We start from the raw sequence: 17,678 nt of genomic DNA on the forward strand, positions 1-17,678 counted from the left end.
TCTCCTTTGATTATGTGTCACAGCTGACAACAAGGAGGCATGTTTTGATATTTCCTTCTGTCTGTCTGTCTCTCACACAGCCAACCAGCATGGTATGCTAATTGGACACATGAACTGGAAGCTGTGTTGTGTTGCCCCTGGTTTGTGTTTGATTATGTATTCATTGTATTTGGTGTTTGCGATGCAATGACAGAGGAGCCAAAGCAAATATCTATCTGTTTTTTTATTTTATTTTCTCTTTCCTTGAGTGAATCTTATTTTAGAGGAAGCGTATTAAAATGAAGCTAAAGGGCTTAATTCAGGTGAGTGCAGAAAGATTGATTTATACAGACTTTCTAGCCATGGTGCCAGATTGTAATGCAGATAAATCTACCGTTCTGTGCGGTCTCAGTACAAGTTGAGGACCGTTCAGACCATCAAACTGTGAGCAACCTTTCATTCATAAATGATACATTCACTGTCAGGAGAAAATACGAACACATACAAGATCATACGTAAATTGAGTTTGTAGTCGACACTTTCACGACAACTTCAGAGTATTATTTTAACCAAAATGAAAGTGCCAAATCTCAGATTTCACTAAGTTTCAAAACTTCATCACATGTTTTTGTCTCCTGCAGGTAAAAGCAGGCAGGTGCTTCATTTATTCTCTCAGCAGTTGTCCCAGCAGCAAAAATGATGCTGCAGCTCTCATCTGTTATGTTTCCTGTGACCGTTTTTCATCCCTTCAGAAACAAGCTTAATGTATTTTTATAGAGTAGTAAATGTCACCCATTATTTTTCTTGACTATTATGCCCACCTCAGCTCTCTCGTGTAAGCTGCTCTGTAAGTGAGGAGAAGATGCCAACAAGATGAACAACAAACATCTGTCATATATGGTCATAGAAGCTTCTTTCTCTCTCTGATGTTAAATTATGTTATAAATGGAATAAAAACACTCCTCATGCATAATTATTCAATTTGTCACTTGAGATCAGGCTAACTCAGAACAAGGCACAGCCAGAAATACTGAAACTCTGCTGCCACCAAGTGGACAGCGACACTTCTTACACATTCAGGATTTCATCGTCAGAGTTAGGAGATTTCAAAACGAAACATTTATTTTTAGATCACCAGTGTAATTGATTGATTGGTAGTGTGGATGTCCACATACTTTCACGTGAAAGAACTTGACTGGCCAAACACCTTTGGGCTGACTGTGAGCGAGGCCTCATCGCCCCACATCAGTGGCCGACTTCACTAATCCCTGCAGCCGGTGTACAGTCTTGTAGAAAGCCTTCCCAGAAGAGTGGATGCTGGTGTACTAGGTGGTGAATCAGGTGTTCACCAATCACAATAAAAGTCTAATGTTCTGGTGTCCACATACTTTTGGAAATATTCATTTAGCTATCCATCCTGCTATTATACTGGCTACAACTCTTTACTTTGTCTTCTTTATTTTTCTGTTTCACACACAAGTTTCTCTTTAATTTAATCTTCTTTTTAGTGTAAATGAAAACTAGAATTACCGCCTCGTGGTTGTATCCCTCCAACATCCAGTCAAGTTGCAGTTTACATCCACGTCTGTCCAAAATGTCATCACTTCATCATTCTATCCTGTTAGACATTTGTGTGAAATAGTCATATGAATTCTTGAGCTATGGCCAAAAACGTGTTTTGTGAGGTCATAGTGACCTTGACCTTTGACTAGGGCTGTCCAGAATACCATTTTTTGGGCTTCGAAGCTTAGCGGTACAGCATAGCAGGCTGACATGTTCTCCTGTCTGTCTGTCTCCGTCTCCCCCGCTTCAGTACCGTTGCCGCACTACTGTACACACACGCAACTCTACACACAACAAACAGCGATATCCGTCTGAGAATAACTAATAATGATTAATGTCGAATAATGTTGTGTGATTATTCCTTATTTCATGGGCTATTTTGGGGTTTATACATTACCATTACATACTCATATATATAAAAAAACAAAGCATTCGAATACTGATTTGGAGGTCGATTACCATGGCAACGGTTGAAGGTTGGAAGTTTTGAAACATTCGGGTCAGCTCTACCTTTGACCACCAAAATCTAATCAGTTCATCCTTGAGACCAAGTGGCTTTTGTACCAAATCTCAAGTAATTCCCTCCAGACGTTCCTGAGATACTGCGTTCATGAGAATGGACCGGATGTACGTACAGACAACCCAAAAACATAATGCCTCTGGCCACAGCCGTTGCCGTGGCAGGGGCATAAAAAAAACACTGAACTCTCTAATTTATTTACAATGAAAACACTTTATTTCATCATGTTGTAGGTTATCATTTCATTGAAAATGATAATTGAAACAGACCAGTAAAAAGGAAACAATACAGTTTGAAATTCATATCATACTCCTTGTGATATTTCCTTCAGTTTGAACCAGCTCACATATCGATTGAATGGCTTTTTAATTAAGAGTCCTTCCTGTAAAATCCCGAGGATTATCATCATCCGTTATTACACATTCTATTCAATGTTTACAGTAAATAGTAACACAAAAAAAAATAATCACAAGTCTACAGTAGAGTCTTGCCATAGCGGCATGGCGGGCGGCTAAAGCTAAACTATCGAAGCGTCACTTGCATGCACGGTTTATTGTCTACACAGCCGGGATGAAAAGAGAGAGAGAGCGTTACAGGACGGCAAAAGCACTGAGAGGAAAACAGAAAATCTTCTCTAAATACTGTGCAACTCTGTTCAATAACAATAATGTTAAAAGCTTTGCATTACACATTGTTACAGAGGTTATCCTTCAGTGTGTGCTCCTAGGACATACAAAATAGTCAGCTATTAGAAAGCACGTGGCACATATAACAGCTAAGAACTCTTGAAGTGATATAAGAGCAATAATATGATAATAATAATACAGTAATAGGTGCAATCTCCCCTCCATGTGTCTCTTTCCAATCGGTGGTATTTTACATTTACAGTTTGTATGATGAATTAACTGTACATGGCACTTCAATAACACTATTTAACAGATGTTAATGATTCTGAATAAATAGAGTAAAAAATAAATAGTGTTTATTTTGCTCGTTCTCAGACAGAGCGTCCAGTTTTTAATCCGGTTCCAGTTTTGAATCTTTAGTATTTATGTGCTGTTGAAGATGAAGATGCACACACACACACACACACACACACACACACACACAGACATATCCAAACATACACAAACACACGGAGGAATAAGTTGACAAAAGACACTATTTTAGTTTTTAGTAGTTTTCTCTGAACTTGGTGAGAATGTGGAGCTCACCTGAGAGAAAAATCATGATTTTCAATTTCTAATAATTCCCGCAGCGCTCACGAGAGTGCTCTCAACGCATTTAGCCCACCTTCCATCCATCTTCCTTTCCCCTCTCTCATCAATTAATCCAAACTCTCTGTGAGAACGAGGCAAAATTAAATCTAGAATGAAGCTCAGCGTTTGTCTTCTCGTGTCCACGTTAGACATGAAAAATGATATGAAAGCTCTCTGAGCTGCAATCCATCCTCTCTGCTTGTCTCCAGTTCTGAGACAAGAGACGTATCAATAAGCAATGAGCAAGGCTGATCATTAAGGATAATCTGAGGATGGACTTGGGAGACAATCTGGGCTGTACAAGGAAATGAACCAACAAGACCGAGCTAGATGTTTTCAGTATCATAATTTGAAATGTCGGGAAGGTGCCATGCTCTTAAAAATATGTTTTTATAAATTCTGGTGACTGGTTGGAGTCCCGTGATGTGTTTGTTTCGCCCCCCTTGCACCGACGGGCCACAGATTTCATGGTTACCCTGGGAAACAAGACAGCAGCTCTCCCATTGGTCCTTTTCTAAACGCAGGTTTTGTTGAGGTCAACTTTCACCGGCAGCGGCCCCGCCTCCTGGCTCTCCTCCGACTCTTTCATGGCGACGGCGATCATAGGACTCAGGTGGTACGGGTTGACTTTGTGGGCGTTATCCAGGAACTCTTTATCTCCGTTGATGCTCAGCTGAAAAGACACAAAGAAGAAACAGGTGAGAAAACAGGAAGCAAGTTCAACACTTCACCCAACCTCGTCTTGACTTTCGCGCTCGAGTGCACTGCGACAAGCTGCTGAAGACAGAGAACCCTTGAATCTGTCAGTGAGTTTATGAAGTCATTAAACTCGTTGGAGATGAACTGCGCCTCGCCTGGAAAGTGGACGAGATCAGGCGATAGCAGCAGGGTGCGGTGACAAAAAGCTGTGGTCAAGTCGGACAGTTTCTAGCAGCCTTCAAATAATTTACAGGAAGTCACAGAAATAGTGACATCCTGTTAGAGCCGATCTGCATGCTGCTTGTAGTTTGCAGAAGACGTTTGCATAGTTTGTAATTGTATATATGTGGAAATGTGTCTGTATCTGGCATTGTATTCTATCCTTTATTATTTTTATGTCTGCCTTGTAAAGCACATTGTATTTGCTCGTTTTGATAAGTTTTTATAAATAACCTTCATTATTATTATTATTATTATCAACCACACAAGATGTTAGTTAACAGATTAAACCGGCATTGCACAACATGAGACTACAATATCCTACAATCTAGTGTTACATATTACAATTATACAGAAAGTTAGGATTTTCTATTAAACATGGTTGTTGTCAAAAGCCAATCAGCCCTTTGATCAGGCGACAACCAGCTGTTTCCCATCATGCCCTGCGTTTTGCAGTCGGTAGAGAGCAGCTGCAGCCGCCGCATCGATCTTATGAGGTTGTCGTTGCCCACGTGTGTATGATGTCAGAGCAAGTCGGAGTTGGGAACAAGTCGGACACAAATCTAACTTTTGCGCAGGGCTTGGCTCATCTTGAACAAGCCTAACGCTTCCCTCACATGTGCACATGTGCATACATTGGTTGTTGGTGCTTTTCTGTGTGTGTGTACCTGCGTCTTGATGTGATGCTCCGGTGCGGTGACGAGGCTGGCACAGCTGAGCCACAACATGACCATGATGGACAGGAAGAGACAGGCCGCTAAGATCCACCGCGGCAGGCCTGAACGTCTGCAGAATGAAAGAGTCGGACACGAAAAGAAGGAGACAAGAGTTATCGGATGAGACTGAAGATGGCAAGAAATACAGAGAAAATAAACATTAAAGGTCTTATTGATGCCTTTTTTGATATAGACGATTCAAAAAAACATCCACAGAAAGGTGCCGAATAAAAGTATGGCTTTTCCTCAAAAAAATAAATAAATAATAATAATTGTGAATTAATCTTTTCAAAAATGTTGACGGGTCCAAAATTAATATCTGACGTTTGGTTCCCACTTCTAACAAGGCTTGTGAGCCAGTAGTAAAACGACGTTGGTATCACGCGGTATCTCTGGGTCGTCAGTGATCAAGTTGCCAGTTAGTGTGGAAAAAAACTGGCTGAGTTTGACGGTAAGTGCCTGGCAACCACTTGTTGTGAAGTGAATGCAACGAAGGGAGGGAGAATGCCACAAAAAGCAATATAGTGGCTGAAATGTTATCAACAGCACCTTCAAGGCGCCAACTACAAAAAAAATCCTTTTTGCATGTTGTACCCCATTTAGTGAAAATCCAAACTACTTTAAATTCCTTTTCCCGAGCATAAAAAAGTGTTTTAGATCTTTTATTGTGTTTTTCCTGCCACGCATGCAGCTGTAATGTCAGTATGGGAAACACTGAACTAGATAATCCATCTCAGTGACTGCATCTCAATCCATCACGTCAACCTCGACAAGTGTGAGAATAATAAAATCAGATATGTGTGATGGATTAGCTATCTCATGTAAGTGTCAAGTCTCTCCATGATGATTTTCATGCTGACAATAAGCTGGAAATCAGACCAAGACACGTGTGGTTTGCTTTAGGAAATGATTGTCAGTAATATAAAGTATGTTTTATGGGAAAAAAAACATTAATTCTCTCATTGAAGTCTTTAATTATCAGCAGGGTAACCGAAGCTCCGGCTCACCTCGACATGCAGCCGAGGAAGTCGTGCTCAGCTGTGGGGTCGTCTGCGTGCTGGACCGGGTGCTTCCCTTTGCCTCCTGCCTTGGAAGCTCCCCTCTCGCCATGTCCCCTCACACCTGCCACATAAAAAAAAAAAGATTTCAGTTGAATGTTAATGAGGAAATATTGCAGCAACATGCATGTCCTAGCCTGATAAATGTGTGCATGTACAGTATGTGTTGTGTGTATGTTCTCACCATGAGGTCTCTGGGTGTGGGAGTGGACCTGAGGCCAGGGTTTGTCCGCCACGTTGGATCGAGGAGCCTGCAGCTCGGGCAGAGAGTACTCCATATCTGGTTGGCTCTGAGGAGAAAAAGAAAAGAAAAAAAAAAAATTGAAAATTGAAAAGACATTTATGTTGAAAGCTATAAACATCAGCTAAAAGGGTTCTGGTATAAAAGGTAGAGTGCTGCAGTTTGATGTATGTTTTGTCACGCTCTGAATCTGAATGTACTTTTTTTCTGTTCAGTGAAAAGAAATGTCTCTCAAATCCATCTGAACACCAGCAAAATGATTAATAATAATGTTGAACATTCAATATGTTGCATAACTTAATCCGACAGCCTTGAAAATAATAATTTCCATGCTTTGTTCTTGCCTGCTCAATATGTCAGAGTGTCTCTCACAGTATCTTTCTCAGTCGCCCAAAACCAGTTCAGTAAAACCTCCTGAACTGGGACAGCACCTCTGAAAAATGTCTTTTAAAAGAACTGCTACACTCAGCCGGCTGTCAGTGTTTGCACTCTTGTGTGTTTCATTATGTGCGCAGTGTTTCTGGTTCCCCCTGGAGAACTCATTAAAAGAGGATTTTGGTTCCCCACTGTTGACCCTCCCTCTGCTTATAACAATACTACTGCTGGCCTCAGCAACAACACACACACGTATTTAAAGGAGTACAGTATATCCCACTGCAGCAGCGTCAACCTCCCAGTTTTCATCGATTCTGACACTAAGTGGATCAATGAACTTTGAGACCTCTTGCTGTGTCTTACACTATAATGTGAAACCAGCAAATTTCATCCACAGTTTCATTCCTTCTCATTACTTTACGTAGGAAATGACTGATCTGCTTTCTGCTCAATGATTTCAATCACTTGTCCAGAATAACAAAACAACATAGTGGAGTCGGCCGTGGAGACGTGGCTGGTTAGTCTGCTTCCCAAAACACTTACAATCCCTTCAAACCCTCTTCTGTTGAAAAAGTTATTTCACAACCGGGTTTATTACCCCTTAGCGAGCGATGTTTTCTGACAGCGTGCATTGAAACCAGATGCAGCGGCAGCGTGGAGGTTTGGGGAGACAAGAGGAGGCTGATTCTGATTGGCTGCGGGCTGGAGAGATCTAACCATCAGAACGAGCCAAGCCCGATCTGCATCTGTCACGCATTATGAGAGAGGGAATGCTAAAGGTGCTCTGGCTTACAGAAAGAAAGAAAGAAAGAAAGAAAGAAAGAAAGAAAGAAAGAAAGAAAGGAAGAAAGACAGAAAGAAAGAAAGAAAGAAAGAAAGAAAGAAAGAAAAAGGGGTTTGAGAGTTCAGAAGTGTAAAGAGACAGGGTTTCAGGCTGAGGAATGGTCGATGCAATTAGACTGAATCTCACTTCTCTTATTTAGTTGATTTTGGGACTGAATACAATCTGTTCTTGAGGGTCGACAAATGAATATAAATGAACTTTGACAGACTCTTAATCACAATTACAAACACTGCCTCTAACATATTTGTGCCTCCATATGGACTGAGAGAGGAAAATGGTTACAAAAGGTGTCTGAGGCCCGTCTGGCTGTGCATTAAGTAATTAAATTAATCATCAAACATAGAAACCTTGGGGAAATATTTAGAGTAAATTGGACTATAAATTGGACTAATGGTCTCGAAATGATGGCCTTTAATCTGAACTTTGATTACAGAACCGCCATGTGGTCAATTCCTCTTTTTATATTTCCATTAGGTGTGTAATGTCATAGGAAACAGAATATCTAACTATAAAGCATTAAGGAATCTCCGTCTGTCTATATGTACGTATGTCTGTCTTTCGCATATCTCAAGAAACGTTTATCCGACATTCATTAATGTTTTATTCTACGACATTAGCTTTTACGAGTCTTAAAAAAAGGTGGTTGCTAACCAGTGGCTAAATGAGACTACTAAATGTCATCACACAACACACTAGTCCGCCTTTAGCTTAGTGGTGGGGATGTGAAGTCATGCGACCGTGGTGTAGTTCATTTCTAGCCTAACATTATCTTTTTACTTCTGGCTGATTGCATTTCCGCTTCAGAAATCATAAAAGTGTTGTTTGTTTGGTGTGTGTTTGCAACAGAGCTTATTTTCTGCAATAATCCAAAACCCAATGGAAAAAATCCCATTAGCTTTTAGTCGAGGGAACCCAGGGCGATGCTAACTTCCTGGTTTGCCTACAAAAATGCGTCATCCCTGGAGCACTCTATTAAAAGTTTATATCTTGAGTAGGAACTAACAGGCTTGGAGCAACAGACAGGTCAAACAGACTATGATAAATAGATCATAATGCCATAAATCATGAATGTGCTTCACACACTGTATATAATGTTCAGTCGCTTTCAGTGTCTTTGTGCCTGGATGAGTAAACTAAGCCGAGAAAGTACACTGACTTCTCTTTCAGCGCAGCATCATAAGTCAAAGTCACGCTTCCTTCAAACACGGTTATTTTACTGGATCTCTCCGTTCCGTTCAGGTTTTTTTTTGTTTCTTTAAAATCCATTCGGGCAGAATGACTAATGCAATTGTCAAGAAGAAAACGGGGTAGGGACTTCTCTCTTTGTATTCAGCCTTACGCAGAGTTCAATTTGTTCTGCAGGCTGGCTCGCTAACAGAACCGCCGCTCAGTTGGAGGAAGTCTTTAATCGGCTCACTTTTGTCCCAAACACTCTCACTCTGTCAACCTACCGTGGGCTGAGTTGTCAAAATAACAAGGAGGGTGGTGAGAAGGGAACGACTGAGGTACAGGGCTGTGTTTTACCAATAGTTCCTCTAAATTACAAGGTCTCTTTATTTTGTTCCTTCAGTGGGGGACAAACCCCAACTGCGACCTAAAAGTGACTTTCTCCACCCTTATGATCTCAACTAACTGCTGCCACGGATGTTTGTTTACGATGCACACACAACTAGTTATTCTCCCAACTTGAGGTCACACAAACGAGCACGCAGATGGATGGATGTCTAAACACAGTCGGCACTTTATGGACATCCACATTATTTATATGGCAGGCAGCGTTGGCTTATTTCACCCCCCCCTCTGCTGTCCCTCAATTTAGCCGGACTTTTTCTGTTGTTTCAACACTCGGAGAGTCAATCTGTCAACTTGGTGGCGGTTTGCCAGCTGCCCACTAAACACAGGCCTGCTAGTCTTCTCACAGCCCCGTGGAGCCTGGCTTCCCTTCGCCGCTTCAGCCTGCGTGTCACTTCCATAAAGAGCAAACATCCATCACTACGTCCGAGAGAAATGTTGGTAATTTCACGTTCTGTGGCTGCTGCATCCCCATACGGGGTGGTGTCTCAGAGAGCGCAGACAGCACACAGCTTCTTAATAGTGAATTTCAGCATATAAAAGACTCCTCTGTTATACAGTAGCCCTTCTGTATGGGTTACGGTGCATAAACACTGTCATTTCCCATTGAGCCCTTTAATTATGGAGCTAAAAATGCCATCAAAGTCACAAATGGGAAAACCCCCGGCAGGGATGCAGGTTTCCGACCAGATTTTGGAGGACATGGTTGGATAGTCTGGTGGTTAGACAGACCGACTCTTATTATAGCTTTAATGTATAGGTGGTTTACCGTGTTGACCTTAGCAATATGTTCAAGTTCAACAAGAGAGCGCGTATTTCTCCTAAAGCTGCAAAAAAACTCTCAATTTAAAGGGTAACATGCCAGATGAGCATAAGCAAATGTGATTTTTCATTGTCATGGAAACATAACATAACATTAAAAAATTATGTTTGAAAACTGTCCTCTTGTCTTTTTTAGACAAATTGTTTTACTATCCCATTAATTTGGATTAAAGGGTAACTTCTGTATTTTTCAACCTGGACCCTATTTCCCCATGTTTTTGTGTCTAACTGACTAATAGGGACAACGAATACTGATATTATTCCAGCATTGAGGGAGAACGCTGTAGACGGCAGCTGCTCACAGGCTGCAATATGGTGCAATTGGGGCAAGCTGGCACCGTCATTTACGTCCACTAAAGGTGCTTGTTTTTGCCATGACAGCCTCTGGTTGTTATTATAAGTGTCTGACATTATGGAAAGAGTCTCGCTCAAGGAGATGTCTGAAATCTGGCGAGCTGAAAGGTAAGAAAAACGTTATTACTCTGTAAGGTCCTTTCCAAAATGTTGTCAGACACTTACAATAGCAATCTCAGCCTGTCAGTGGCAAAAGCAAGCACTTTTAGTAGACGTAACGTCACATTGACTATGCACAATTGCCCTCGCAGCTCGTTCTGCGGCTGCCGGCTGCAGCACTCTCCCTCAATACTGGACCAGTTTCAGAAATGATTGTCCCCATTAGTCAAAAACATGGGAAAATAGGGTCCAGGTTGAAAAATACATGTTACCCTTTAAATAATGTGAAGAAATGTTTAATCTGGATCCAGATCATGACTATACACAAGAAGTGACAGATAATCACTGGATATGTGTGCTGAAGTAAGCAGCGAAAATGTTCAAAAGCCGTTGACACAAATCCTTTAAAAAGTCCTTGATGCAGACCAAAGAATAATTACTGGCCAAACTTTCAACCACTTTAACAGTCTTTGAATTATTCAACAAACAGACAAACCAACGGAGCCAAAATATAACCTCCTATGTGGGGGTGATCATGACCAGTGAGTCTGTCAGCTCCGTTCACTTCACAGAATTTAACTTCTGAAAAGTTTTTTTGTCCCCAGCCAGAACTTTATTCTTTAGTCCACTCTCTCCTAAATCAGTGAGTTTCTGTCCTGAGGCGAGTTCACCACAGCTAGCCCTGCCGCTTATCAAATATGCATGGTGCTGAGGGAAAGTGACATAATTTGAAAGGACATTTATAAACAATTAAAGTGGTGAAGAAAAAAAAAAACGTTTGCAGCTCTCTGGATTCAGCCACCTTGTCCCCACCCCGCTGCGTGCCCTTGCTCACTCAACCTTCACAGATGCACCGACTCTAAAATGGGCTGTGAGTTGTTTTGGCAGTGACCCAAGCTCTACGGCACCGCATAGCTCAGAGGATATATTTCACTATCTTAACAGGAAGCAGAGGTTAGCTCAACTAATAATCTATAAAGGTCCACTTGCTTGCTTTTAACCTCCGGCTAAAAAACACACGACATGAAAAAGCTTTGATATTAATCTTATTTTTAATCAAATTTTCCACCAGCATGACTCAGTGGGCCATAATATAGTCAGCGTATGAGGATAGTTACTTTATGGAGCTTTTATTTGTCTGTGTATTTTCCAGCGAAGCACTTAAAGATCCAACTCTGTTGACGGTGCAGATATTCAGAATGATGAGGTGACATTTTGCAGATTTACAGCTAAAAAAAAGAATTTGCTACAACATATGATTCTTTAATTAATTCTGATTCATGCAACAGAGACAAAAACTGTAAAAAAAAATACACATATTGGTGTATTCTGTGCTTTTCTTTGCATTTGTTCACTGATCACTGGTATGAAATGTGTTGCATGGACTTCAACCAAAACAGGCTCACTTTTAAAAATGGACTTTGCAAGTGCAGAGATCACGTGTCAGCATATTTTCTTGATTTTTTGGCAAATTAAGTTTAGAGAAACGTAGGTGGAGGTTATTTTTCTTTTTCAGTTCAGCCACAGGAACCATTGCTGCTCATCCAGTCCGTTCTCATTCCCAGAACATCAAATACTGACGCTTTGTCACAGCCGTCGGCGTTCGATACCGACGCATAAGGCACCCCTTCGCATCGGTAAGAGACACACCGAGCTTTACATTAACTACAATGTAAACCCATCCGTGTCAATATTAAACGCTTAGGGAAAGTGCGGCAGGAGTGTGGTGACGCAGCTTTAAGAGCGAAAAAGACACACTCAAGGTACGTGTCCACATCCTATATCCTTCCACGCTTCCTATTCATTGTCTATGTAAGCAGCCGTGCAATGCATTCTGGTAGCGTGGCGACGCGATTCGAGAGACGGACCGTCACGTCGCCTGCTCCTCATTTGCATAAAGATGAGGTCTAGGCTACTTTATTCAAATCACGGGCGTCAGACACGACTCGCCGCCTCTGCAAACTCCCTAGAATTTTTTAAACTAAGCCTTGTTGATACAAAATAAAGACATATTCATCAACTGCATGGTTCATTTCTCGCATAAAATGTTTTCAGAAACACATTTCTGTGAACTATTTTCGTGAAATAAGAGAAGAAAGTTTCCAAACGAGCCGCCATGTTGGTTCCGGTTTGAAAGCTGGTAGCAGCAGCCCACGAGGGAAAGCGTTGGTCTAACCAGGTGACTAGTGCCTTGTGTCTAGTGGCAGCCCATCAAGCGTCCAAAGCTGGGAAGTGAGGCGATCCCTCGCGATAAAAATCGTCCCTATGGACATGTACCATAAGGGCGCATGGGAGGGGTGGTGGATGGGTCCAACAAACACGAGGCTTTCATCCAGGAGACCGCTGTTCGTCTGTCGTGCGTCACGTTACAATCAGCTGTTTGATCATGTCTCGTGTTCACAACGTTCAGTGTCATTTTCACTGTACAAATGTAGTAGTTTTAAGCCCAACCATTTAATTATTTCCTAAACCTAACTAAGGGGTTTTAGTGCCTGAAGCTATGCACATGTTTTTGTTAACTTCACAACATGAAGCATGTGTTTACTGAGACCGAAAAGAGTGACGTCGAGGCTGACAAAAGAGTCACTATGGGACTTTAACATCTTTAAACCTAGAACAGACAGATCAGAAATAAAAAAAAGTTATGATCACTACTAGAGCTAACCTGTCCTGGACAAACACTTTGTCGGGTCTTACCTGAAAAACCACAACTTTGCCATCATCAGCCTGCAGGTAGAAGGTCCAGGTGGAGGAGATGAAGCTCTGGGCCGAGCTGACGATGTCGTTGCACCAGCCGGACACGGCCTCCATCACAGAGGGGGGTTTAGGGCGGAGGGTCATGGCCCTGAGCTGCAGAAGAGAGAACAAGATACTCGATTACTAGGAGAAGTATTGACTGTGTGTGTGTATGTGCTTCAATATACTGTATGCAGTGCTAAGTACTGTACTTAAGTACAAATTTAAAGTACTTGAACTTTATTTGAGTATTTCCTTTACTTGCTACTTTATACTACTACTTCACTACATCTCAGAGGGAAATATTCTACTTTTTACTGCACTACATTTATGTGACAGCTTTAGGTACTTTAAAAATGAAGGTTTTTACAGACAAAACATGTGAAGAACTTCTAAAATAGTACCTATAAAGTACCTTACAGTTTATACAAGTAGAGTTGAAACGATTAGTCGATTGACAGAAAATTAATTGGCAGGTATTTTCATAATCATTCAATTCAACATTTCATGGTTCGGTCTTCTCAAACATTAAGATTTGCTGCTTTTCTTTTGAATTATTTTAATGTATTTTTTAATCATTTATGAGTTTTTTCTGCATTGTTTACTTTTACTTGTAATACTTTAACCACATTTTCCTGATAATACTTATATACTTTTACATAAGTAACATTTTCAATGCAGGACTTTTACTTGTAGTGGAGTATTTTCCACAGTGTGGCATTAGTACTTTTAGCTGCAAGAGAGAGCAAGGTACTCCATTAAAAGGAGAAGTATTGACTGTGTTTGGATGTGCTTCAGTATACTGTATGCAGTGCTGGAATGTAGCTAAGTACATTTACTTGAGTACTGTATTTAATTACAGATTTAAGGTACTTCTACTTTTACCTAAGTCACATTTTTCAATGCAGGACTTTTACTTGTAGTGGAGTATTTCCGCAGTGTGGTATTAGTACTTTTACTCAAGTAAAGGATCTGACTACTTCCTCCACCGCTAACTGTATGTGCACACTTGTATTCTTAGTAGTGATATTAATAATCTGACATCCTAAGTCACTTTGTCTCTTTTGGCTGCATTTGCATTTTTCTCACCTTCCTCCTCTTGATCTCAGGTTCAGAGGGTTGGCTGGCACAGCCGGTGCAGCAGGCCTCCTGCTCCAGCAGCTTAATATATGCCTCCTGGCAGGCTGGAGAGAGAGAGAGAGAGAGAGAGAGAGAGAGAGAGAGAGAGATAGTTGTGAAGCATGAAAGAAGAGGCATGAAGAAGAAGAGGGGGTTGAGAGTGCAAAAAGAGAATGAAAAAAGCACAAAAGAGAGTGGGCACACGGAGCACTGCAGTCAGTTGGGTGGAAGATAAGAGGAAATAAAACAGGTACAGGCTGTTTATGTGGGAAGAAAGATAAAGATGTGAGGGAGATGTATCTGTCGGGCCCCCACGGAGACGATTCGCTCCACGTTGCCGTGATTAAAACAGGGGTGCAACGGGGCATCCGCTGTCTGGACGGCAAATCACATCATTGATTTCCAATACAGCAGTTCAAACAGGGCGATGAGCCTCAAACACCAAGGAAAATACCCACCGAGGCTCTGCCAGCTTTTAGGAAACAGTTCAATATTTAGCAGAGATGCTATGTTCAACATTTTGATGTTTGGGTAAAATAAAAGAGTCCTGTTTTGTAAAAAGGGCCAAAAGGACTCACTCCTTCAAGGTTTTAAGACACAATTCAAGTAGAAATAGCTGGAATAAGATGTTGAATTTACACATTATGTTGCACTAAGTAGACTCAAATACGGCTGCAACTAACGATTGTTTTCATTGTCGATTAATCTGTCGATTATTTTCCCGATTGATCAATTAGTTGTTTGGTCTATAAAACGTCAGATATTAGTGAAAAATGTCAATCAGTGTTTCCCAAAGCCCAAAATGACGTCCTCAAATGTCTTGTTTTATCTACAACTCAAAGATATTCAGTTTACTGTCATAGAGGAGTAAAGAAACCAGAAAAATATTCACATTTAAGAAGCTGGAATCAGAGGATTTTGACTTCTTTTATCTATTTTGTGTAAAAAATAAATGTTGTACTAGTCTGCATATCTTGCTTCCTGTTACATGTAAAGCTTGTTGTGCTTGTTTGACTTTAACTACTTGATACTCTTGTTCAGTTGTTGTATTGCTTTTATTGCATTTTCTTTTATGTAATGCTTGTTGTCATATCTAATGCTTGTCATGTATGCCAGTGCTGTCTTTCTAACTTTTGATATTTCTTTTTACCCCCTTCCCTCAAGATGCTTTGCCTTTTGCCAGGCCGCCGTTGTAAATAAGAGTTTGTTCTTAATTGACTTGCCTGGTTAAATAAAGGTGAATAAATTAATAATAATAATAAAAAAATGACTCAAATCGATTATTCAAATATCAAAATAGTTGGCGATTAAGTTAATAGCTGACAACTAATTGATGAATCATAGCAGCTCTATACTCAAATGAATCATACTGGCTAATACACAATATTTCTGCAAGGGTTCGGTCCACTGCCGTTCATTTTGACCCAACATACGACTGAGGCCTCAGCAGCTTACACTTTGACCTCTGCCTGCTCAGCAAGTCACTCAAACAGACAGACTGACTCACCTCCCTGACACTCCTCCCTGCTGGCATTGAAGCCGGCGTTGCCGTTGACGAACTGGCAGATGGAGTAGAGGCGACAGCCGCGGTGACATGCGTTCATTATGGAGTCCTACAAGAGAAGATAAGGAGATGCAAATAATTAGAGATGTCTCCTGCACTCTTGTATAAACTCGCCCCTTGTTAGGAGATATGACAGGGTTGATGGGTTATGGCATCTCTAAATGTCACGGTGCAGCTGTTGTATTATCGCCTGTCATAAACAGTTGATAAGAAGGACAATGAGCCAGTTGTAAAAAAAAAAAAAAAAGCATGAAAATGAGTTGGTGAGAGAGGAAGATGCACATTACTGGACTTCCTCTTGTCATAATGCATTAATTCTCAGGTTTGAAATAAGGAAAAACAGCGCCCTCTGGTGACCTCTGTGGGAACAGAAGAGACAAAGAGATTTCCCTGACCATGAAGGGTTTATTACAGCCTGTCATCATCCTTCACTGCGTGACCCTGTTTATTCACAGAGGGGTGCTCATCTCAAACCATGAAGCTGCAGCTTAAAGGTTGGAGTTGACTGCTTATTCGACATCTCTGTAGTTACTGCACCAAAACTCGACATATATGCCCAAAATCGCTCGTTTCCAATCACAATCTTCAAAGCAGGTGACTGTGATCCGCTTTGCTGCTCCTGCAGGATGCATGAACCACACCTGAAGGAGGCAGCAGGAGGAGGAGGAGGAGGAGGAGGAAGGAAAAACATCCAATACTGGAAATATATGCAAGGCTTAAACTCATGGTGAGATTCACAGTCTACCATCCTGCTCGTGTCCAGTCTGGCCTCGTCTATAAGCAGCAAGATGCTGCGTAAAAATGTCAATAAAGGAGAATTTGTTTCATGGTTCACACCTGATCCTGCGCTATATTCGCATGCTGCCTCTGCATTGCTTCATCTTAATTGCAGGATTAAGGAATGATCAATTATTGGCGCAGCTTTAAAGCATCTGGAGATGAGCTGACTGAATGCAGCTCACTTCTTGGACGAGTCTGGAAGCTGCAGAAAGAAAATGAGCTGCATCCATCTTTCGGCCTAATTGCGCGCTGCAAGCATCCAAAGAGGAGGCTGCAGCGGAAAATCGGTCATTACGCACAGACATAAACACATTTATTTTACATTTATCTTGTAAATATATAGTTTTTTTTCGATGCATAATATATATTGTCAGTGTGTGTGTCGGTGCAGGCGGTGCAAACGTCGGATCTCGTGTGCTGATAATGCGCTTTTCTGCAGCCTCCTCCTCCGTTAACAGCATGAACAGGAATAACTTACTTTAGCAGGGCTTTTGTTCTTGATGGTGAGCTGGCATTGCTTCTTGCAGTAGTTGATGTCGCCCAGTTGGTTGTCGAACAGATCCGAAGACGCCGAGGCGAGCCCGGCGAGGAGCACCGAGAGCAGGGCCGACAAGCCGAACATCTTTACACCGAGCCGGAGCATCTAAACCCGGGAGAGAAGAGGAGGAGGAGGAGGAGGAAGAGGAGGAGAGGAGAGCTGCTTCAACCAGCACTGAGCTCCTTTGTGGCTGCTGCTGCTGCTGCTGCTGGTCGGTGCAGATGATGATGCTGCTGCCTCGATCAGCCTGGTCCTGTCTGTCTGTCTGTCTGTCTGCTGCTCCTCTGATCTGCTCCTGCTCGTGGCGTCACGCGCATCATCATCATCATCTTCATCATCTTCATCATCTTCATCATCATCATCATCATCACGCACAAGCTGCCCCCACCAAACACACACATACACACATACACACACACACACAGACACACACACAGACACATACATACACATACACACAGACACACACAGACACACAAACAGACACACACACACACACACACAAAAAGACACACACAGGCACACAGACACACACACACACACACACACACAGACACACACGTTTTTAAATGTGCCTTACAAATAAATTATGGATTCCGTTTACGTTAAAAAAGTAATATT

The 17,678-nt window shown here is 41.6% G+C and overlaps 1 protein-coding gene across 1 annotated transcript; it reads right to left on the reverse strand.

Annotated features, from left to right (window-relative positions):
- Positions 1 to 3,110: 3,110 nt before the first annotated feature.
- tmem59l (transmembrane protein 59-like) lies at positions 3,111 to 17,363 on the reverse strand. The gene is made up of 8 exons (XM_074635827.1): positions 16,998 to 17,363; positions 15,683 to 15,788; positions 14,146 to 14,240; positions 13,018 to 13,170; positions 6,198 to 6,303; positions 5,963 to 6,077; positions 4,908 to 5,025; positions 3,111 to 3,994 (listed from the first exon to the last, which is right to left on the reverse strand). The coding sequence occupies exons 1-8, from the start codon at positions 17,160 to 17,162 to the stop codon at positions 3,836 to 3,838; spliced, it is 1,017 nt and encodes a 338-aa protein (XP_074491928.1). The 5' UTR covers positions 17,163 to 17,363; the 3' UTR covers positions 3,111 to 3,835.
- Between the last annotated feature and the right edge of the window lie 315 nt (positions 17,364 to 17,678).

Source organism: Sebastes fasciatus, chromosome 5, assembly GCF_043250625.1.
Source record: "Sebastes fasciatus isolate fSebFas1 chromosome 5, fSebFas1.pri, whole genome shotgun sequence".
Taxonomy (NCBI): Eukaryota; Metazoa; Chordata; class Actinopteri; order Perciformes; family Sebastidae; genus Sebastes; species Sebastes fasciatus.